Source organism: Engystomops pustulosus, chromosome 8 (genome assembly GCF_040894005.1).
Source record: "Engystomops pustulosus chromosome 8, aEngPut4.maternal, whole genome shotgun sequence".
In the NCBI taxonomy this organism is placed as follows: Eukaryota; Metazoa; Chordata; class Amphibia; order Anura; family Leptodactylidae; genus Engystomops; species Engystomops pustulosus.
This window is the reverse complement of record NC_092418.1, coordinates 51,600,280-51,623,970: the sequence shown is the minus strand read 5'-3', so window position 1 is coordinate 51,623,970 and position 23,691 is coordinate 51,600,280. Positions and strand designations below refer to the sequence as shown.

The window sequence follows — 23,691 nt, the reverse complement described above, 5'->3', positions numbered from 1 at the left end:
TCTCCCATTCCACCACATCCCAAAGATGCTCTATTGGATTAAGATCTGGTGACTGTGGAGGCCATTTGAGTACAGTGAACTCATTGTCAAGTTCAAGAAACCAGTCTGAGATGATTCCAGCTTTATGACATGGCGCATTATCCTGCTGAAAGTAGCTATCAGATGTTGGGTACATTGTGGTCATAAAGGGATGGACATGGTCAGCAACAATACTCAGGTAGGCTGTGGCGTTGCTACGATGCTCAATTGGTACCAAGGGGCCCAAAGAGTGCCAAGAAAATATTCCCCACACCATGACACTACCACCACCAGCCTGAACCGTTGATACAAGGCAGGATGGATCCATGCTTTCATGTCAAATTCTGACCCTACCATCTGAATTTTGCAGCAGAAATCGAAACTCATCAGACCAGGCAACGTTTTTCCAATCTTCTACTGTCCGATTTCGATGAGCATGTGCAAATTGTAGCCTCCGTTTCCTGTTCTTAGCTGAAAGGAGTGGCACCCGGTGTGGTCTTCTGCTGCTGTAGCCCATCTGCCTCAAAGTTGGACGTACTGTGCGTTCATAGATGCTCTTCTGCCTACCTTGGTTGTAACGGATGGCGATTTGAGTCACTGTTGCCTTTCTATCAGCTCGAACCAGTCTGCCCATTCTCCTCTGACCTCTGGCATCAACAAGGCATTTCTGCCCACAGAACTGCCGCTCACTGGATGTTTTTTCTTTTTTGGACCATTCTCTGTAAACCCTAGAAATGGTTGTGCGTGAAAATCCCAGTAGATCAGCAGTTTCTGAAATACTCAGACCAGCCCTTCTGGCACCAACAACCATGCCATGTTCAAAGGCACTCAAATCACCTTTCTTCCCCATACTGATGCTCAGTTTGAACTGCAGGAGATTGTCTTGACCATGTATACATGCCTAAATGTACTGAGTTGCCGCCATGTGATTGGCTGATTAGAAATTAAGTGTTAACGAGCAGTTGGACAGGTGTACCTAATAAAGTGGCCGGTGAGTGTATACTGCAATACAGTAGTATTGCAGTATATCTTAGGAAAGATCAGACCACCTAGGGTTAATGTACCCAAGAGGGTCTAAGAAATTGCAAAAAAACTGAAAAAAAAGTTTTAAAAACAATTTTAAAAAAACTTAAAAATTTAAATTACCCCCCTTTCCCTAGAACTGATATAAATAAACTGTAAAAATCATAAACATGTTAGGTATTGTCGCTTCCCAAAATGTCAGATCAAAATGCAATAATGGTCATTCCCAGCATTTAACCCCCATAACAGAAAATAGCACCAAAAGTTGAAAATACCACTTTTTTGCAATTTTGAAAAATATAAAAAAATTCAATAAAAAGTGATCAAAAGGCCTTACAGTCCTAAAAATCATAGCATTGGAAGCCTCATCAAAATTTGCAAACAATGACACCACCCACAGCTCCGTACAATAAGTATGAAAGTTATTAGCGCCAGTAAAATTAATAATTTTTTTTGTACAGGTTTTAATTTTTGTAAATGTATGAAAACATTATAAAACATATACAAATTTGGTATCTCCATGATCAAACTGACCCAAAGAATGAAGTAGACATGTAATTTGCGCAGAGTGAAAGCCGTAAAATCCGGCACAAACACATTTTTTCACCATTTTCACTGCAATTGGAATTTTTTCCTGCTTCCCAGCACACGCCATGGAATATTAACACCTTGCCTACCGAGGACGAACTATATCGTCCTTGCGTGGCAAGGGGTGTATGGAGCTGAGCTCTCTCCATACACAGCGGGTAATGGCTGTATAAAACAGCCAACACCCGCCTGTCACTGCCGCAGTAAACCTGTTAAGTGCCCGCGGCACCCGACCGCGGCACCTAAATTACCTTTACATGGGCGCCGCCATCTTGGATGCCCGATCGCCGCCCCCTAGAACGTCATCGGAGGGAGGCGATCAGTTGCTATGGCAGCCTAGAGTCTCATTGAGACTCGTAGGCTTGCCAGGTGCAATGATTTCTAATAGCCACCAGAGGGCAGGCTATTAAAAATCATTGTTAAATAACTATATACTGCAATACAGTAGTATTGCAGTATATAGTATTAGCAATCAGACCCTGCAGGGTTAAATTACCCTGGGGGATCTAAAATAATGGCAAAAAAAAATGTACACATTTTTTTAAAAAATATGAAAAAATAGTAAAAATAGTAAAAGTTTAAATCACCCCCCTTTCCCTAGAACTATAATATAAATAAACGGAAAAAATCATAAACATTTTAGGTATCATCGCATCCCAAAATGCCTGATCTATCAAAATATACAGTATAATCGATTTTTCCCAGCGTTTAACCACGTAACGGAAATTGGCGCCCAAAGTCGAAAATGCCACTTTTTTGCCATTTTGAGAAATATAAAAAATTCTATAAAAAGTGATCAAAAGCCCATACAGTCCTAAAAATGAAAGCATTAAAAACGTCATCAAAAGTCGAAAAAAATGACTCCACCCACAGCTCCATACACTGAAGTAAGAAAGTTATTAGTGCCAGAACATGGCAAAATGAAGAATTTTTTTTTTAACAGGTTTTAATTTTTTTAAATGTATGAAAACATTATAAAACCTGTACAAATTTGGTATCCTCGTGATCATACCGAACCAAAGAATAAAATAGACATGTGATTTGGGGCGCTCAGTGAAAACTGTAAAATCCAAACCCACAAGAAAATGGCGCAAATTTGTTTTTTAATAATTTTCACTGCATTCTGAATTTTTTTCCCGCTTCCCAGTATACGTTATGGAATAATAAATACCATCACTATGAAGTTCAATTTGTTATGCAGAAAACAAGCCCAAACAGAGCTCTTTACATGGAAAAATGAAAAAGTTACAGATTTTTGAAGGTAGGGAGTAAAAAATGAAAAACGAAAAAGGGCCACGTCCCTAAGGGGTTAAATACCGTCACAATGAAGTGCAATTTGTTGCGCAGTATACAAGCCCACACATGAAAAAATAATGGTGCAGATTTCAGTCTAAAAAGTTGCAAAAATAAGCAAAAAAAAAAGTATACACAAGTGAAAAGTCGCACAGAAGATCTGGAAAATAAAGATATACACGGAACACTGCACAAGGTACAGACCAAGGTGTACGTGAAAAACGGACAGCAAAAGTTGCAGTGAGAAGTTTCAAAAACTACAAAAGACACAAAAAAGACAATTAAACTTGCAGAAATAAAGATACATGTCCCCTAGTGACTGTCAAAAGTAATTTTAAATTATTTGTTTATCCATATGGATGTGGATATGGCTCTAAGTGCAAGGCTGTGTAGGACACTAATATAAAGGGCTTCGATGTTACTTGCCACCCATGACTAATCTGATAACTATTATATACGGGGAAAATTTATCAGCGCTTCTACACCAGTTTTGTGCTGTTGAAGCACTGAAATCATAATTTGTTGTGCACTGCAAGAAATTGCGATTAGTGTTACTCCTAGCTCCACGTCATGTGGAGGTCGCTAATAATTACATGGAATAACAATCTAATACCCACTGAATCGGGTGGCTGGCGCTTTACAATACCTATTGTGGTGCTTTATCAGCCTTTTGAAGCTGTGTTTTTCTGTCAGCGGCAAGCCAATGTTCCTACTGACAATTGCATCAGGTTTCCATGACGACTGTTAAAGATACATTCCCCCTTAGCGGTCACATCACTTGGTCATGTAACCGGAAGTTCCGCCGACTTGAGATGGCAGCGCGCGTGGTATCTTCAGAACGCGGTTGAAACTCCCCTTTCCCCTGCAGGTCTTCTCCTCTTCTGTTGGCAGCAGCAGGTGGGTTGCAGGTGCACCCATGACAGTGCCCCTCCCATCGGCCTCCTGTTCTTCTTGGCCTGAAAAAGTTTTTGAAGACCCAAGATGCAGTCCAAGATGTTGTCTTCAGGCTCCCAAGATCTCTCCTCTGCCCCAAACCTCTTCCAATCGATAAGAAAGAACCGTTTCCCTCTAACCGACTTCATGTCCAGGATATCCTTTACTTCAAAGACATTGGTGGAGCAGGAGGTAGTACTTGCCTTTTGAAGCGATTCAGGATGAAAGACTTTAAAAGAGAGACATGGAAGGAGTTCAGGATGTTCATGGTGGGAGGAAGACAAGGGCTTCAGTACCTCAAATGGACCCAGGAAACGAGAACCAAGTTTGTAGCTGGGGATCTTTAGCCAGACATATTTGGAGGACAGCCAAACTATGCAAAAGGTAGTAGTAGGCGGCACTCAGGAGAACCACACCGGAATACGTGCAAACATGTTCTTTTTATTGGGCTTAGTCGTGCATCCAAAACATGGATAAAAAGAACGCGTAAGATCTTACGCGTTCTTTTTATCCATGTTTTTGATGCACGACTAAGCCCAATAAAAAGAACATGTTTGCACGTATTCCGGTGTGGTTCTCCTGAGTGCCGCCTACTACTACCTTTTGCAAAGTTTGAAGATTTTAACAGTCAAGGATCTGACGGCGTGCACCACCACAGGATACAGATGCAGGAGGATAACTAGGTGATTGGGTGAGCGAACCGCAATTTTCTTTTTACTTTTCATGACAGCCAAACTATCACCCGGAGAACAGACTGGAGGAGGACTGCATTTCTTGTCTGCCCAAGTTTTGGTGCGGGCAGATGCCTGAAGTATGACGAGTTTGCTCCCAGGTTGTCTTGTACTAATTGTTTTATGGCAGGAACATCAAAAGGCACGGAAAGAGGAAGAGATTGGATGTTGTCTATAAATAATGAAGAAGGGAGCAGCACCGGCGGATTCAGAGTCTAAAGAATTATAGGAGAACTCCACCCAAGGTAACAGGATGGGCCAGTAGATAGCAGCCCAGAGTCTGATTGACTCTCTACTTGCCCCTTGCCAGTTGGTTGGTTGCATAAGGAATGCCAGAACCTGGAAACAAACTGGACTCCTCGCTCTTAGACAATGTTCTGAGGAAGTCCATGAAGCTGGAAGAAGTGGAGAAAGAACAAGCTGGCAAGACGAGGAGATGATGGCAGACCAGGCAGAGGAATGAAGTGGGACATTCTAGAGAAACAATCTGTGACCACTCAGATGACATTATTACCGGAAGATGGCGGATGATCCGTAACAAAGTCCATGTGTCAGCTGGGGACAGGCAGTGGCATAAGTAGGCCTGCTGGCTTGAGACACAACAACTTATTTTGTGCACAGGAAGTGCAGGAACTCACAAAGTCTCGTACATCCTTGACCAGACCTGGCTACAGGGGTGGTCTGCCCATTAAGCCCACCGTGGGAAATCCCGGTGGGCCAACTGCTCTGCGGATGGTGCAGGGGAGCATCAGAAAGGTGAGTACAGGGTTTATTATTTTTATGTGCTGGGCAGGGGGATTGCTCTATACAGAGGGTAGGGGGACTGGCTTGCTGTATACTGAGGGAGAGGGCATGCTGTAAACTGAGGGGGGGCTGGCTGTATGCTGAGGGAGTGCTGGCTGGCTCTATACTGAGGGAGGAAGGCTGTATACTGAGGGGGGGACAGGTTGGCTGTATACTGAGGGGGGTGGCTGGCTGTATACTGAGGGGGATGGCTGGCTGTATACAGGGGGTGGCTGGCTGTATACAGGGGAGGGCTGGCTGTATACTGAGGAGGAGATGGCTGTATAATGATTGGGGCTGGCTGTATACAGGGAGGGCTGGCTGGCTGTATTGTGAGGGGAGCTGGCTGTATACCGAGGGTAGGCTGGCTGGCTCTATACTGAGGGGGGCTAGCTGGCTGTACACTGAGAAGGGGAGCTGTCTGACTCTACTGAGGAGGTGGCTTGCTGTATACTGAGAGGGACTGGCTGTCTGTATACTGGGGGGCTGGCTGTACACAAGGGGGGCTGGCTGGCCTTATACTGATGGTGCTGGCTGTATAATGAGGGGGTGCTGGCTGGCTGTATACTGAGGGGGTCCTGGCTAGCTGTATACTGAGGGGGCCCTGGCTGGCTGTATACTGAGGGGGGCTAGCGGTATACTGAAGGGGGGCTGGCTGTATACTGAAGGGGGGATGGCTGTATACTGAGGGGGAGCTGGCTGGCTGTATACTGAGGGAGTGTTGGCTGTATACTGAGGGGAGTCTGACTTGCTGTATACTGAGGGGGGACTGACTGGCTCTATAGGGGAGCTTGTTGTACACTGGGGGGGCTGGCTGTCTGTATAGTGAGGGGGCTGGCCTTATACTGATGGGGCTTGCTGTATAATGAGGGGGTGCTGGCTGTATACTGAGGGGGGCTGGCTGTATACTGAAGGGGGGTTGGCTGTATACTGAGGGTGAGCTGGCTGGCTGTATACTGTGGGGGGGTTGGCTGTATACTGAGGGGAGTCTGACTGACTGCATACTGAGGGGGGACTGGCTGGCTCTATAGGTGAGCTTGTTGTATACTGGGGGGGGGACTGGCTATATACAGGGGGCTAACTGACGGTGTCCACAAGTTAGTATCCTCTTCCAAAGAGCAGATTGGACATAGGTCTTGCCGGAAGGAATTTGCCATAGATCCACAGGAGCTGTTCAGGAGGAACGAAATGTCGAGGAGCTGGTTCATTCCCAATTACATCGGAGGCACGAGAGAGGGCATCAGCTTTGACATTATTCTCTGCTGGACGGAAATGGATCAGGAAGTTAAAGCGAGAGAAGAAGAGGGACCAACGAGCCTGCCTTGGATTGAGAGCGGTCTGGAGATATAGGAGATTCTTGTGATCAGTATAAATACAGACCAAATGACAAGCTCTTTCCAGAAAATAATGCCATTCTTCCAAGGCAAGCTTTATGACCAGAAGCTCCTGTTCACTTATGGAGTAGTTCCTATCTGGCTGAGAAGGTTTTCGAGAAGAAACCGCATGTGAGAGTTCGGCCTTTGGACCCTTTCTGGGTGAAAACAGCACCAGCTCCTACCAAGGAGGAGTCAACTTCTAGCAGGAATGGTTTCTCTGTATCAGGCTGAGAGAGTGCAGGAGCAGAAGCAAAGGCACACATCAGCTTGGAGAAAGCTTCCTCAGCCGCTAGAGGCCAGAGCATAGGATTGGCGTTTTTCTTAGTCAGCACCACAATGAGAGACACAAGGAAGGAAAAATGTGGTATGAATCAGTAATTAGCGAAGCCCAGGAATCTCTGGATGGCCCAAAGTCCCACTGGACTGGAGCTCACTGAAGGACTGCAGACAGTCCATCTGTAGTCCCTTGTTAGAGATGATATACCTGAGGAAAGGAAGACTTTTTTAATGGAGTATGCACATCTCGAGCTTGGCATACAGGCGATTGAGGGACTCAAAGTCTGCAGAGAACACCATTATATCGTTCAGGTAGACCACAACACAGATATATAGAAAGTCTCTGAAATTGTCATTGAAAAACTCCTGGAAATGGCTGGTGCATTAACTAGTCCAAACAGCATGACCAGATACTCTAAGGGTCTATCACGAGTATTGAAGACTGTCTTCCATTCATCGCCTGGTCCCCCTTTCAGTGGAGAGCCTCAGCCTAAAGAAAGGGGTGCCACACAGGCACAAGGGCTCAATGCGGTACAGGACCAGATCGCAGAGGATCTGCCCACTGACGGACGAGCTGACCAGTGGCTTCTCAAGACAGACCACAGGAAGATGATGCTGAGAAAATAGGATCCACAAAGTTCCCTGAATAACCGGAATCCAGGAAGGCAGAAGCTTAAAACTTGTGCCAGAGCTGAGTAGGACAGGTATGTTCAGGCTTGGAGAAGCTTCGCTCTCACCTAGGGACACTTCTCCCAGGAACACTAGGTGCATGCATTTCCCAGATGCCGTGGACGGAGTGGAGAGAGGAAAAGTCCAGAGAAAGTGCTCCGGGTTGGCACAGTAGAGATACAGATTCTCTTGTCATCGCCTGGAGCGCTCTTGGGTTGTCTGGTGAGCTTTATCCACCTGCATAGCCTCCTCTGTAGAAGTCAAGGAGGACGGCTGTGGTGGTGTTTGGAAGACTGGAGCCAAGCGGCGCAGTCGACGGGTCCTGATCTGTGCTTGTCCAAGACGCTGCTCCTACAGACGCTCTGAGAAGTGGATGTCAATCCGAGTGTCCAGAGTGATGAGGTCACTCCGTGAAGACGGTAGGTCCCGTGCAGACAGATTGGGGCACGTTTACTTACCCAGCCACTTGAGTTCACGCGGTACAGAGTATCCGTCAATCAGGCAGTCTGGCGCGATTCACTAAGATTGTTTGCCTGATTTACTGCATGTGTCGCTTCCCCGCTTACATCCGCAAAGTAAAATCCCGCGGTTTGTCCGAATCCGTCAGATCATCCGTCGGCCCACCCCCGATTTGTGTGGCATGAAAGCCAGTGAAATTTCAACACAATCCAATCTTGTGCTACTAAATACCTGTCCCAGTGGCGCGATCCCCAAAAACATCGGAAAACCCGGCAGAAATGCGGAAGTGGGACCCTTGGTAAATAAGCCCCAGTGTCTTTGATTTGACTGGCCTGTCCTTTCTTAAAAGTGGCGACCAAGGCCGCTTCATTTCAAGAAAGCACGGAGCCAAGAGTGCAGAACTAAACCACATAGTTTCCATCTGACATATCCCCTTGACGCTTTCAGCAGAAGATACCCAGGCTGGTTCCTCGAAGACAGACCGGAATTCAGTAAGGAATATGGTGAGATTGGCTGTGACCGGGTTGTTCCTGTCCCAGAGAGGAGTAGCCCATGCCAGGGCTTTCCCAAAGAGTAGACCACGAATTACACCTTAGACCACAGTGACGAATTGTGTAGGCATGAGCTCAATGAGCTGGGTTCTGCAGAAGACACTATAGCCACTAAACCACCGCGAGTGATGATTTAAGCCGACACCTGGGAGTGGAATCTAAGTGCCACTCACCAAAGACCATTGCAAGGTTGGTAGAACTTGCTGGAGCGGGATACCACCATGTCGCTCCACAGGCGTGACGTTGCTCGGTACAGAGGTAAAGAAAAGGCAGGCAGAACTAAAGTAGAGGTCAGGAAGAGGGCACAGGATCGGAGTCAGGGACGTAGCAGAAGGTCGAGGTCAGAAATGGAAACAGAGGTCACAACGGGTAATCCTAGGAGTCACAATAGTAAGCTTTCTCTAGGGCACAAAGATCTGTCATGGGTTACAGTAAGAGGCCGGCTATATATTAGGTCAACGGCAGGTCAGCGACAATTAACGGTGCGCTGGCCCTTTAAATCTCACAGAGCCGGACCACAGGGGCTGTCGCTGGAGAGTGGACAGGTAAGACACGACTCGGGACATTTTTTTGTGCTGAAAAACTCGGCTTATACTCAAGCATATATACGGTAGTTTTAGTTTTTAGATCCGATGTGTATTTTGCTAGAGGTGCTAGTATTTTCCAAGGTGTATTTCACCCTCCCAACCTTATTGTTACATCATATTATTTTTTAGTTTTAGTAGTTTTAGTTTTTAGATCCAATGTGTATTTTGCTAGAAGTGCTAGTATTTTCCAAGGTGTATTTCACCCTCCCAACCTTATTGTTACATCATATTATTTATATATATATATATATATATATATACAACAGGATGGGTAGTGCGCTGTGTTTTATACATACATAAATGGATAAATATTATTGTACGGCATTATGTACATATCAAACTATTATTGAGTAGTGTTATACACAGAAAGAATAGCATAAGGGTTACAGTGCACTTTTATAGACATACAAAACTGAATAAATTGGACTGTTCAGTGTTATACACTTAAAGACATTGTCAGACTGGCCCCTTGGAGTACCTGGGCCCAGCTCTCTGCACTTGTGCAGAAAATCATTTGAGTAAGCCCCGCCCACCAGCTCGGACCTTGTGAACAGCTGTTGTTGACTGCACCTTAACCTCTTCTCCACACACCAGCTGTCATGCCCTGAGATATACATTCCCGCCAAACTGCTCACCACTGCCGTCCCCCAGCTGCACACACCTCTTCTCTTCCATCAGCTGCTATATTATCCTCCCCCATTAGCTATTTCCTCATCTCCCAGCTGTGTAATATGTTTTTCCCCAACTCTAAAGATATATTACGAAAGAGTGGTTGGGAATGAGTTATTTTAGGAGTATTAGTGTATTGCATATATCTATCTGTAATATGTATATTGGGGAAATATGTATGAATGTAGACTATTTGTGTAAGAGTAGTGTGTATACAAATTTATATATAGGGGTAGCACAGTGGCTGAGTGGGTAGCACTTCTGCCTTGCAGCGCTGGAGTCCTGGGTTTTTGTCCCACCCAGGTCAACATCTGCAAAGAGTTTGTATGTTCTCTCTGTGTTTGGGTGGGTTTCCTCCTAGTCCTCTAGTTTCCGACCACACTCTAAAACATACTGGTAGGTTGTTTAGATTGTAAGCCCCATGGGGACTGGGGCCAATTTTGCATGCTTTGTGCAGCTCTGCGTAATCTGTAGATGCTATATAAATAAAGAATTATTATTTTATATATATATACGTTTAATGGAAATATAAGTGAAATGTATATGTACATGTATGTAGAATGTATAAATGTGCATGAAGTTTGTATGGAATGTATATGTATGTGTATATGCAAGTGTGCGAGTAAGGCCAAGTTCACATCTGAGATCGACAGGTTCTATTATTTCTCCTACTGTTAGTAACGGATGTGGATTGTCTGTTACAGTCTATGGAGAATAAAATTGAATAGAAGACCTTTAAGGAGATTGTACCAGAAATCCAACATGCAGGTCTGAACTCATATGAGTCAGCGCAGGTACCTATTTGTTTAGTAATTTGGCACTTTGTACATTTTTATGAGCAAGGGCGGCTCATACATTACCAGCAGCGACTAAAAATTAGGTGCTTTCAAGAAGGTTGTACTTCCTCCTAGAAGACACCTAACACTCATATCATACACCATCAAAAACCTTGCGCCTATGTTCTTTGTTTTTACTAATTTTTAAACATGTTAACCCCTTATTGACCGCCCTATCGGGTTTCTACGGCGGTCATTAAGGGTACTTCTTCTGACGCGACGCCTTTCTACGGCGCCGCGTCAGAACAAGATTTCGGGACATCGGGTCAGTATAGTGCCGGTGTCGGGCTGTGTTTAACCCCTTACACGCCGCGGTCAAGCATGACCACGGCGTGTAAGTGTGTCCCCCGTGGATCGGACCCCCCGGTGTGATCCCTCCTGCCGCTGCCCCGGGTCCCGACGAGTGACCCGAGGCTGTTCTCGCCGGGTCCTGCCTTCCTGGCAGGACCCGGCTGTAAGTAACTGAGCATGCGCAGCATGCTCAGTTACTTACACTATACACTGCAATACAAGTGTATTGCAGTGTAAAGGCTTGAATAAGCGATCAGATGATCGCTTATTCAAGCCAAGAAGTAGAAAATGTAAAAAAGTTAAAAAAAAAAAAATCATACATATTTGTATCACCGCGTCCGTATTAATCTGTACAATAAATCTAAATCAATATTGAACCCGCTCGGTGAACTACGTTAAAAAAAAACTCGGAAAACTTCCCATAATATACAATTTTTCATCAAACACCATCACAAAAAATGTTCTAAAAAGTGATCAAAAAAAAGTTACGTTCCCTAATATGATACTACTGAAAAGAACAACTGTTTTCGGAAAAAATAAGCCCTCAACCAGATCTGACAACAGAAAAATACAGAAGTTATGGCCCTGAAAAGTTGTCAATAGTAAAAACAATGCGATTTTCTCCAATATTGGTTTTGCTCAGGAAAATTGAGCAAAAATAAGAAAAACTATATAAATGAGGTATCACCGCAATCGTAGTGAACCAGAGAATAAAGATAAAATATTATTTTTACATTACGGTGAGCGGGGGAAAAAAAATGCTAACAATCCAAAATAAAAATTGATGATTTTGTTTGTGTCCCCCTTGAAATAGTTAATAAAATCTCAAGAATAAGCTCTAGACTCCCAAAATAAATTATCTATACATTGTATCTCATCCCATAAAAAATAAGCCCTCATATGTTTGTATTACCAAAAAAAATTAAAATGTATAGGTCGTACAATGTGACAATACAAATCTGCTGTGAATGGCGCCTCCATTCATTCTATACTCGGCCGTGTATACTCTGGAAACCAGAACATTTCAAATTTAGAAAATTAAGAATTTTTACAAACTTTTGCCAAATTTTCACTTTTTTTCAGAATGAAATGCAAAACTTATCACTTAAATTTTATAACTAACATGAAGTACAATGTGTCACGAGAAAACATTCTCAAAATCACCAGGATATGTTAAAGCATTCCGAAGTTATAACCAATTATCGTGAGACATGTCAGATTTGAAAAATCGAGTCTGGTCATTGAGCTGAAAACTAGTGTTTACCAAAAATTTAGGGACTCCATTGGGGTGGGGCGGTTGCAACTTAAAAATCTTTAATGGGAACCCCCATCCATTTCTATTGCAGATTCTGATTCTCCAGGAAAATTACATTGATTTGACCTAAGTCTGTTTTAATTAGCGTTATCGAAATGTTTGCAACCATTCTGGGGTCATCTAAAAAGCCATGTTTACAGAACAAAACCAACCACATTCAATGATGTTCAACAAAGGATCATGGACAATGCGGCACTTATTGATCCTGTAGAAAAACGCAGTAGATAGATTTTACCAAGGAATAGGATATTGTGAGATTCAACTAGGTGCTTAGTTTGATGCATTAGCTGTGCATCTACATGATCTATACATCTTTACAACGTATAGCAGTATTTGTGTGTACTGTTGTGGACCATTTATCTATGCTTTTCTGGTGTAGTAAACTTATATACACACTGGGTGCCTCTCCTATTTGGCACTGTTAAGCTCCATACACGTTAGATGAAAATGGTCTAATTTCAATTTTTTTGGAAGGTAGGTATAACCACATATTGGGGCAGATTTACTTACCCAGTCCTGTCGCGATTCTCGAGGTGCGTTCTCCAATAAAAATGAAGTCCGGCGCAATTCTTCAAGATTGTGCGTCCATTTTCCTGCATCTGTCGCTTCCCTGCTGAGGTTCGCCGGAGTTCACCTTCTTCTTCCCGGTGTATGTGAGTGCATTGTCTTGCGACACAATTTGAATTGTAAATCCCGAATTAGTCCGAATCAGTCGGTTGTTCGTCGGCCACGCCCCTCAATTTGTGTTGCATGCAAGTCAGCGCTAAAATCCAATTGTGTGCGCCAAAAACCACACTTAAATGCGGCGCAAATCGGAAATAGTTGGGAAACCCGACGAAAATGCGCTGTGCGGACCCTTAGTAAATGTGTCCCATTTTGTATGGGGCATCCAAACTCTCCCTTCTCCAATGACAGACAGGATGGAGATAAATATTAGACAAGTTTAATTTTCACTGCCTGATCTTTATATACTGAAGCTCTCCTTTCACTTCATTGACTATACATGTATGCTTGAACAGGCTGTGTATGAGGGAGTTTGGAGATATTACTGCTAGCGGAATCAAGGTTTGGCCAGCAACTATCCCTGTGTGAACTTACACCATTGACTTATATATCTCTCCTGTGTATATAAGGTGTCTTTTATAGTCTGTCCTTATGGAAATAAAAAAAGGGGAAGATGCATTATTGTAAAAGGTGGGCCCACAGAACCAGCTCCCCTGGTGGCCCTCTGCACCTCAGTCCAACACTGCTTGCAGAACTAGATAGTGTAGTGTGTGTGTTTTTATATATATAGAACTGGTTAAGTGGTTCAATGCTCTGATATATACATACAAAACTTGACAAGTTATTGTGCATTGTTTGTACATACAGCACTGGATATACTCAGTGCTACACTTGACTATAAAAATAGAAATATGGTGGGTTGGGTAGAGAGAGTGATGGGGGGGGAGTAGCAGCAGCATGCTAAACAATGTAACTTTAGCATTAGTGAAAAGCAGCAGAGTACACAAATGACTATGGAAATGCACTAGTAAATAGCAGAAAGGCATCTTTGATTGTGTATGGATATGGTTTCTATTTCTTGTATTATTTGACTTGTACTGATTATGGTTTGCCAATGTATTTAGATTGTAAATTGTTACCATCAACAAAGATTGGGGAAAAAAAGAGGTTCAGTGCATTTTACAAAATTGTACACTGCTCTTTCCTGCAGAAAATGCGATGTGCTTTTTCAGCCAGTGTTTCCTGCTGGATGCAACATACACTGAGCAGATGGAGGCAAAAAAACATGCCTCCATCTTTCGCTTTACGGCAATGGACTCGTTCAGCTTATACGTGATATTTCCGGGTGTATATGCTGAACGTGTACCAAAAAAAGAAGTGTGAATGTACCCTTACACATTATCCTGCAAAGTTGCCACTGGGAATGTGTTGTCTACTATTAATGAAATCTCCAAGTAGCAGATTTTTTTTTTGTTAAGAACTATTTTCATATCTCTACTGGAGAATCTGCTATTCACTATGTTTCCATATTGTGTCCTGGAGCAGCCCATGGTTGTGCTCTGAGAATTTAGCCATTGTTTCTAGACATTCCACCTAACGGGAGCATCGAGCTGTATACCATACCATCTACTATATTACAAAGAACCACTTTCTTCACATATTTCAGAAGTGTTCTTTTAGGTGCTAGACAGCCAAATATAGGGGATCTGACTCTTTACAGTTATTTTTAATAGTTAAACAGGCTAGTTTTAACATAAAAAGGGAATTGTAGAAATTTGGGAAGCCTTTTAAACTTGAATTTTTAAATAAAACTGTTATTAGCACGTAAATCAATTGGAATTTAAAATTTACCAGGCCATTTTCATTGTTGGTAACTGCAAGGTCTTCTCCATTTCCATCAAATGCTTTAATTTCAATTCCTCGATTGGTTTCAGGATGTCTCAGCCAGTTTTGAAGCACAGTTTTCACATCTATACTTTGCCAAGATCCAGGTCCTGGATTCATCTCAAGTTTTAATGCTCGGATTCCAATATGTCTTGAGCCATCTTTCAAAGGTTTAATGAGTCTTAAGATTTGCACTACCACTGTTGTTGGTCTTTGGATAGGCTTGAGGTAAATCCATAATTGTGCCTTTGTTATTTTATTTAACTGTAGTTTGGTGCTCACTTTAAAATAGCAGCATTTGGGGTTTTCTGTTGCTTCAGTTAAAAATTCAGCTGAAAAGCAAAGAGGAGCATAAATCAAATCTTTTCTAAGGATCATTTGTCATGTATATTGTATCTATATAGCTAACCTTCAAGTAATTTAAATTCTGAATGTATAAGTCCAAATGGTTTGAAAGACAAATGTTACTGAAAATCTAAATGCATTGTTTATGATATGGTAGCTTTATTCATAATTGTATAAATTTAAAACATGAAAAAATGTAAGAATAAGCAAGTTATTTTTTCCCCAAGGCTTCATTAAGAAAACATAATTTATTTATAGCTTTGACTTGAATTCACTTTTTTTTATCCCTACTGTAAATATCAAAGGCAAAATGTTATGCAGCAATATCAACAAGTATTGGCAAAGGTTTTTAATTTCTTTATGCAACTGTGACTGCCAAAAATAAATCATGTATCTACTTATCTACATATTGGCATATGTCTCTCAATTACAACTTTCATAAAATACTTTCTCAGTTCTATAATTGGTAGTGAAACTGAGAAGGCTTGGGACATTGGATCACTTACATTGCTGGCTTGTACATCTAGTTACCTGTTTCTAAGAACCACACATAGTTCTGTTCAACAAGAAAGAGAGTTTGAGCACACACATTATTTTTATTGCAGCTGCCACTGCCTATCCGGTCTATAAAATCATAAAAAGAATTACGACCATTAAGTTATGTAAATAAAAAATTGCTGAAGTATTCTCTGCTACAAGATCACTATGTATTAGATGTCTTGGATGGAAAGCATTATCACTTACACTTGTATTATATACAAGCAGCTGCTTCTCCTGCCAAGATAACAGTTAGATTCCATTTGTAAGCCTGTTACCCAACAAGATATGATTTAAAGCTACTTCCCTTTTAACATTTCTCATGGCTGTAATACTTTATTCAGATGTTCAAATAATCAGCCAAGAGAGATAGTAAATGTTCAAACAGTATTCAAAATCATCCTACATGTTACACTGTACTCAATATATTAGAAATCATGTTGCTTAAAACATACATGTCACGGGGGTCACGGGTGCTCTTGCGACCCATATCACGGGTCGCGGGCTCACCCGTGCCCCTTCATGTTCACAAGCACAGTGCTTGTACTGCTCATCTCTCCCCGCTCCTGATTCCCGTCCATGGTCTGTGTGCGCATGTCCCCGTCTCCTAGGGAGTACGCGCGCCAGCTCTAGGAAATTTAAAGGGCCAGCACACCGGATCTTTGAGCCTATGCCATAGAGATAGCTCCCCTGCGAAATCTCTGAGTATTCCTGCGTTCCTATGTGTTCCTGTTCCTGCATTTTTGTATGTTCCTGCGTTCCTGTTTCCGTGTTCCTGTATTCCTGGTCCCATTGTCCTGTGTGTTCCTGCTCCTGTGTGTTCCAGTCTCTTCCTGTGTTCCCGTTTCCCTTCTGCCTGGACCTCCTGTTGCTGACCCCGGATTGGGCTTGACCTTGCATCTCTGCCGTCTGCCCTGACCCTGTGCCTGAGCTTGACCATGAGACTGTCTCCTGCAAAGGTACCTCAACCATGGCTGCCACCGCGGGCTAGTCGCACTTGTGGAACGACCTGGTCATACCCTGCCGCAGCAAGACCATCCCGCTTTGCGGCGGGCTATGGTGAAGACCAGGTACCACTTAGATTCCAGTACCAGGTGTCGGCTAGTACCTGAATCCTGACAGTGGTCCTGAGCATCTACTGATCCCGAATCCTGACAATAGAATGTCAGTCATTCAGAAGTTACTGTAAAAATCAATTCTGTTTCTAGTTTATTTTGATTGTTCAACTACTGATAGGGTGTCAGTTTCTCAGCTCCATTTCTAATTTAAAAGTGTTACAATATTTAAAGAAATCTGATGCAGTAATTCCAGTAATATTTTGGCCACACATGGAATTAATTAAGCCTTGAAAATTATCTGCGGTGGAGAATTATTTTCTTGGTCTAATTGATACTTTTGGTAGGATTTTTTTGCACATCATATTTGTTCATGTCTTTTTTCTTGTGATATACGTTTAGTTTTTCCTGTAAATGTCCTTGCAAATGTCTCAAATTCAAATGGACACAAGCCAGGAAAGGAGGGTTATGTACAGGAGTAGACACTACTCTAAATGATGGATTTTAGCAAGCGACCTGTATTTTAACTCACCCTAGCCACACCCCAGGGAGATGACAACATAGAAGGGTGTCACATGTGGCATTTGCAATGCGTTTTTCATGTTACCATGAGTTTTACTGGTTTGAGAAGTTATTATTTTCAAAGCTGGTTACACTTCCAGCAATGAAGAAAACAGTTTTCAAAGCAGCCAAATGCACGGTAACATGAAAAATGTGTTTTTGCAATGAGTTTAAAAAACACTGCAAAGGCCACGTGTGACCACTCCTTGAAATTTACTAAACCTAGCAATTAAAACTTACATAAACGCATCTAATTGGGCCACAAAACAAACAATTGAAAGCAAGCTGAATTTATAAGTAACCAATAAGGTTTGATAAATTATGCATGCAAAAATTTAAAAATAAAAAAACAAGCCCAAACTTGTTCATGTGCAAAATTTTACACATTCAAAGTATGTGAACTAATTACAATTTATATGTTTAAACAAGGTCCAAGGAAAAAATAAGTCATATCCTGCCATACGCAGGCCTTTGTGTGGCACCTAGCTCAGCAGTTGTACTTCAATAGTGGACACAATCCTTCCTCTGCCCCTGCCCTGGACCAGGTGCAGATTTGTGCCTGAAAAGTGGCAAAAAAATATAGGAAAAAAATTATACACAAGGTAAATGCCGCATGGAACATCTTAAAAACAAAGATACATAAGGCACACTGCATAATGTGCAGACAAAGGTGTACAGCAAAAGTCTCAAAACAAATGTCAAAAATGAAAGAAACAAAAATCAGCATCAATAAAGATACATGTTCCCCAATGTGTAACTGCCCATTAAAGTTATAGGAGATGCTTTAAGCTGAAAAGCAGTTAATAAGTTACATAATTTTCTCCAGAACCCAAAGAATAGGTTTTATGTAGTGTTTTACTGTATATTATTTATTGCTTTCAATGGTAGCATATACAATAAGAAAACAACCCCCAATGCCAACCCCAACTACTGTAAAGTCAAATATTACACACTTTTCTATCAATCATGATAAATATTCCTATTGACTCACCAACAAATTAAACAGTTCTCCTGCAATGATCTGTCATTGTAATTGATCTGTCAAATTAAATTTTGCTTAATCTTAGTAAAAAAAATCTGTAGACTTTACTACACCATAGACTTCATCTCCAATAGTATTTCATTAAAAAAAACAGAATAAAAAAAATTAACCACTTCCTAATAATTTCTCTACAGTTTGGTTTATTTGTTAATATGTTTATTTATTTGAAACATATTTAATAAGGTATTTGTGTAGCACTATTGCTACATATTTTACCTAAACACACCACATGTTTTTAGGTGAATTGTTAAAACAAAACATTTAAAAATGACAAGGTAATAATGGTGTCTAATGAAGAACCTTCACATTGCCTGTAAAATCTGCTTTTTAGGACATACATAATGCCCAGAATCAGTTACTGGGCATTAGTTGAAATCAGTTGATTTCTGACAGTAACAGTGTCTGATACACTGTTTTAGTGCAGTGCATTATACAAGTGATCACATCTCAGTGTCCAAAATAATTGTACAATGTTAAAAAACATAATTGTGGAAGGGGAAATAAAGACTGTTAAAAGCAATCACCCCAAATGAAAAATAAACCACTGTAAAGTATAAAGTTACAGCACACTAATTTTAGTGTTTCCACACCCACAGCAACATAGGCTAGACAATTGAACAAATCTACAAGATGTGTAAAACCCATAATTGTGCTATTATATTTGCATACAGATATGATGACAGAAAAATAGCAATAATTGTAGCCGATAGTAGTTGTTTGTAGGATAAAAATAGCTTCGTTACCAAGGCCCAAAACAGATGCTGGAGTGTAGGGTTAAAATAAACATTTGGAAAAATATATTCAATGGATTTTTAGTTGAAAGGCTGCAGCTGGTAAGCATTTGTTCACAGTGGCATTTTTTCACATCAGTGATTTTTCACGGAAGCCATTTTGGCTTTTGAAAACATACATATTGGTTTTCTCTTTCTGGCTTCAGTGAATATGATCCAATGTTGTCCATTGGAGTGGAGAAACACTGAAGAGTGAAAAAGCCCTTTGAAAAAGCTTCAGTATCATTGAAGCCAGGAAGAGAAAAACAATCTGTATGTGTCTAGAAAGCAGTATGCCTTCAGTAAAAAATCACTGCTGGGAAAAAATGCCAATGTGAATCCGTCCTAAACTTCATAACGCTTGGTACTTCACAATATTTAAATGGCCTATGTATGCAAATGAGGGGCTCCTGGCTCCATAGGTGTTAATGGTTCATTTGCATACAGTCCTTCATACTGGTGGTAGTCCTTTCAGTATTAAATCTCAATTTTTATCTCACCACTAAAAGTGCAGTTACAGAAAATAAAAGGTCATAATTAACATCTATTTAAATTATTAATCATAATTAATATTTATTTTACTTACGTTTAGTTGGAATAAAGATGATTGTTTCAGTTGTGGCATGGTAATCATCATCTTCTAGTGATCCAGCACTGCTAGAATCTCTTTGCAAATCATAATGATCTATTATATCTTGCAACAGTGGTGCTTTTGGCAAAACATGTTTTATAGCATTCTTGCTGATGTTAGGTGTCTGCTCGAGTCGAAGTTTACTAAGAATCTGAAATTTAATTGTTTCTAATCTTGATAATTTGGTGCTTTCCCTCCAGGTACATGTAGTACACAAAGTGTCCTTTAGATTTTCTTGGTTGCTTGTGCTCAAATCCACAAAGGGAAATACTACCAAGATGCATACATATATAGAAACACATACCTTTCTCATCTTCGCAATTGCACTGAAATAATATTTCCTTTTAGTTCTTGTAATAACTGGAAAAATCTAAACAAAACTTTTACTTAAAGTTTGAAAGTTTGGAGTTGAGAAAGTTGAGAAAGCTGTCACACTAACATAACACACTAACATAACACATTCTGGCAACCCGTACTTTTATACTGCAACTTAGGTTTCACTTGCATCATCACAACCAATGATTGCTTACCACATAAACAATTAATTCAGCTGGAAGACACATTAAGGTTTTAGCAGTATCATTGCATTTTTTTGAAAACGACAAATTAAAGGGGTATTAGCATCTAGACATTCACATTTAATTAATTTAATCTGTCATATACATACATTTCTTTAATTAGATATTATTAAAAATGTACCTGTGGGGGAAGTGTTCCAATACACATGGAGCCGGATGTCTGATCTGTGAGCTCCAAGGTACTGTGGTCCAAAGAAGCACTTATCGACTTTTAGAACCAGCCCTTTTTCTCCCTGACCTAGTGTGGTGCAGGATGAGGAAACATGGCGAAGGAGAAAATTAAATAACAAAGCCCCTTAAAATGAATATGTTTTTCCCCGCTCCAGAGGTGCAGCAAGATGGTGCCAGCCACGAGGTGAGCAAGAGACATGCACTGCGACTTCGGCAGCCATTCCACCTTTGGAGGACTACTCTCCTTTACTAGCAGACTTCCTGCTATCGGAACTACGGCTTACCTTAGCCCAAGACAGCCATTTTTCTATTGCAGTTTTGGAATCAGATAATCCACCATCGCTGACCTTGCCTCCTCTTGCCTTTCTACTCCGTCTGCCAGGGACTCCTTCACAGCAGTACACAGGTGCGTGGGAATCGCCAGTGCCTCACAGTTCCTTATCTCACTCAGGGAATGAGGGAGCCAGTGAATCACAGTGACTATGGCAGCTATGAGACTATTAACGACAGACCTCCAGCACAACATTTCTAAAGAGGAGCAATGTTTCCTCCAGAGCGTAAGAAACAAAGTTTCTGCATTGGGCGACTGTACCTTTCATTTGAGAACAAGATGGCAGAGCTGACCACTGCTCATAAAGATTTAGCAAATACACTCACCGGCCACTTTATTAGGTACACCTGTCCAACTGCTCGTTAACACTTAATTTCTAATCAGCCCATCACATGGCGGCAACTCAGTGCATTTAGGCACGTAGACATGGTCAGGACAATCTGCAGCTCAAAACGGGCATCAGTATGGGGAAGAAAGGGGATTTGAGTGCCTTTGGACGTGGCATCGTTGTTGGTGCCAGAAGGGCTGGTCTGAGTATTTCAGAAACTGCTGATCTACTGGGATTTTCACGCACAACCATCTCTAGGGTTTACAGAGAATGGTCCAAAAAAGAAAAAACATCCAGTGAGCGGCAGTTCTGTGGGCGGAAATGCCTTGTTGATGCCAGAGGTCAGAGGAGAATGGGCAGACTGGTTCGAGCTGATAGAAAGGCAACAGTGACTCAAATTGCCACCCGTTACAACCAAGGTAGGCAGAAGAGCATCTCCGAATGCACAGTACGTCGAACTTTGAGGCAGATGGGCTACAGCAGCAGAAGACCACACTGGGTGCCACTCCTTTCAGCTAAGAACAGGAAATTGAGGCTACAATTTGCACAAGCTCATTGAAATTGGACAGTAGAAGATTGGAAAAACATTGCCTGGTCTGATGAGTCTCGATTTCTGCTGCGACATTCGGTTGGTAGGGTCAGAATTTGGTGTCAACAACATGAAAGCATGGATCCATCCTGCCTTGTATCAACGGTTCAGGCTGGTGGTGGTGGTGTCATGGTGTGGGGAATATTTTCTTGGCACTCTTTGGGCCCCTTGAGTACCAATTGAGCATCGTTAAAACGCCGCAGCCTACCTGAGTATTGTTGCTGACCATGTCCATCCCTTTATGACCACAATGTACCCAACATCTGATGGCTACTTTCAGCAGCATAATGCGCCATGTCATAAAGCTGGAATCATCTCAGACTGGTTTCTTGAACATGACAATGAGTTCACTGTACTCAAATGGCCTCCACAGTCACCAGATCTCAATCCAATAGAGCATCTTTGGGATGTGGTGGAACGGGAGATTCGCATCATGGATGTGCAGCTGACAAATCTACGGCAACTGTGTGATGCCATCATGTCAATATGGACCAAAATCTCTGAGGAATGCTTCCAGCACCTTGTTGAATCTATGCCACGAAGAACTGAGGCAGTTCTGAAGGCAAAACGGGGTCCAACCCGTTACTAGCATGGTGTACCTAATAAAGTGGCCGGTGAGTGTATAGCCACAAGCATGGAAGAAGAAACATTCAAACAGAGAGGATCACGGTCCACAGAGGGAAGAAGAGATTCACCTAGAGACTCTTCCTGCAATTTTGAGTTACTAACTTTCTACACTTTTGACTCAGTGTTGTACGAAGTTGAACACTTAAGTTGAACACTTAACAATGCGGCTATTCATAAAACTCTATTGGTTCCTTAATGGTACTTAAGTTTGTATCTGTAAATGTCAAAGGGCTTAATTCTTCTTGTTAAAGGTTCATTGTTTGGAGTAAAGCCCACAAATCCAATTCGGATATTATACTTTTCCAGGAGACGAAAGTCAATGAGGAAAATAACTATAAGTTTAAAAACAAAAAAATTTTCATGTTTCATGCGCCTGCTGTGAAAAAAACAGTGGGGTCTCGTTAGCAATTAGAGACACAGTTGCTGTCCAAATCTTGCATAAATTCATCATCCAAGAGAGCGCAATTTCAAATTCTACGCCATCTCTCATAAAATTTATACCAGAAACGATTACTTTTTAGTCAGTAGCTGCTGGATTAGGTCTCAGACACATCCATAGGAACCATATAATGGTCTGACTATGCTCCAATAACTCTTTTAGTAAATTAACAATTCCCTTCTCCTACAAGCTCAATCTGACAAATGGGCAACAAATACTCATGTCCTCTATCATCTATGGTACTCCCTCCACACCAAAGTGGCGATAGATGAAAACTTTAAAAAAAAGCAACAATGGGGTCACCTGCCACATTTTGTTGTGCCCACAAGGCCACATTGAGGGCCCATTTTATTAATCAAGCCTCTCATGCAAATAGGGTACACTTACAAACAGAAAACACATTCATAGTATCATAGTATATAAGGCTGGAAGGAGACGCAAGTCCATCAAGTCCAACCTTTAAGAATTAAATAAATGTTTTATCCCCATAACCCGTGATATTTTTTCTCTCCAGAAAGGCATCCAGGCCTCTCTTGAACATGTACATAGAGTCCGCCATAACAACCTCCTGCGGCAGAGAGTTCCACAGTCTCACTGCTCTTACAGTAAAGAACCTTTGTCTATGTTGATGGTAGAATCGCCTCTCCTCTAGGCATAGAGGATGCCCCCTTGTCCTGGTCACAGGCCTAGCTATAAAAAGATCTTTGGAGAGATCCTTGTACTGTCCGTTCAGGTATTTGTACATTGTAATGAGGTCTCCCATCAGTCGTCTATTTTCTAAACTGAATAATCCCAAATTTTGTAATCTGTCAGTGTATTCTAGTTCCCCCATTCCCCTAATAATCCTGGTTGCTCTCCTCTGCACCCGTTCCAGCTCTACTATATCCTTTTTATACACTGG

The 23,691-nt window shown here is 41.8% G+C and overlaps 1 protein-coding gene across 1 annotated transcript in view; it reads right to left on the bottom strand.

Annotated features, from left to right (window-relative positions):
• Positions 1 to 20,165, bottom strand: part of LOC140075275 (growth/differentiation factor 8-like) — a 28,434-nt gene extending 8,269 nt beyond the window's left edge. The window contains exons 1-2 of the mRNA XM_072120916.1: positions 19,683 to 20,165; positions 14,754 to 15,118 (exon numbers count right to left, since the gene is read on the bottom strand). Of these exons, the coding sequence (XP_071977017.1) occupies positions 14,754 to 15,118; positions 19,683 to 20,040 (723 nt within the window). The 5' untranslated portion in view covers positions 20,041 to 20,165. The remainder of the gene's footprint in view (positions 1 to 14,753; positions 15,119 to 19,682) is intronic.
• Between the last annotated feature and the right edge of the window lie 3,526 nt (positions 20,166 to 23,691).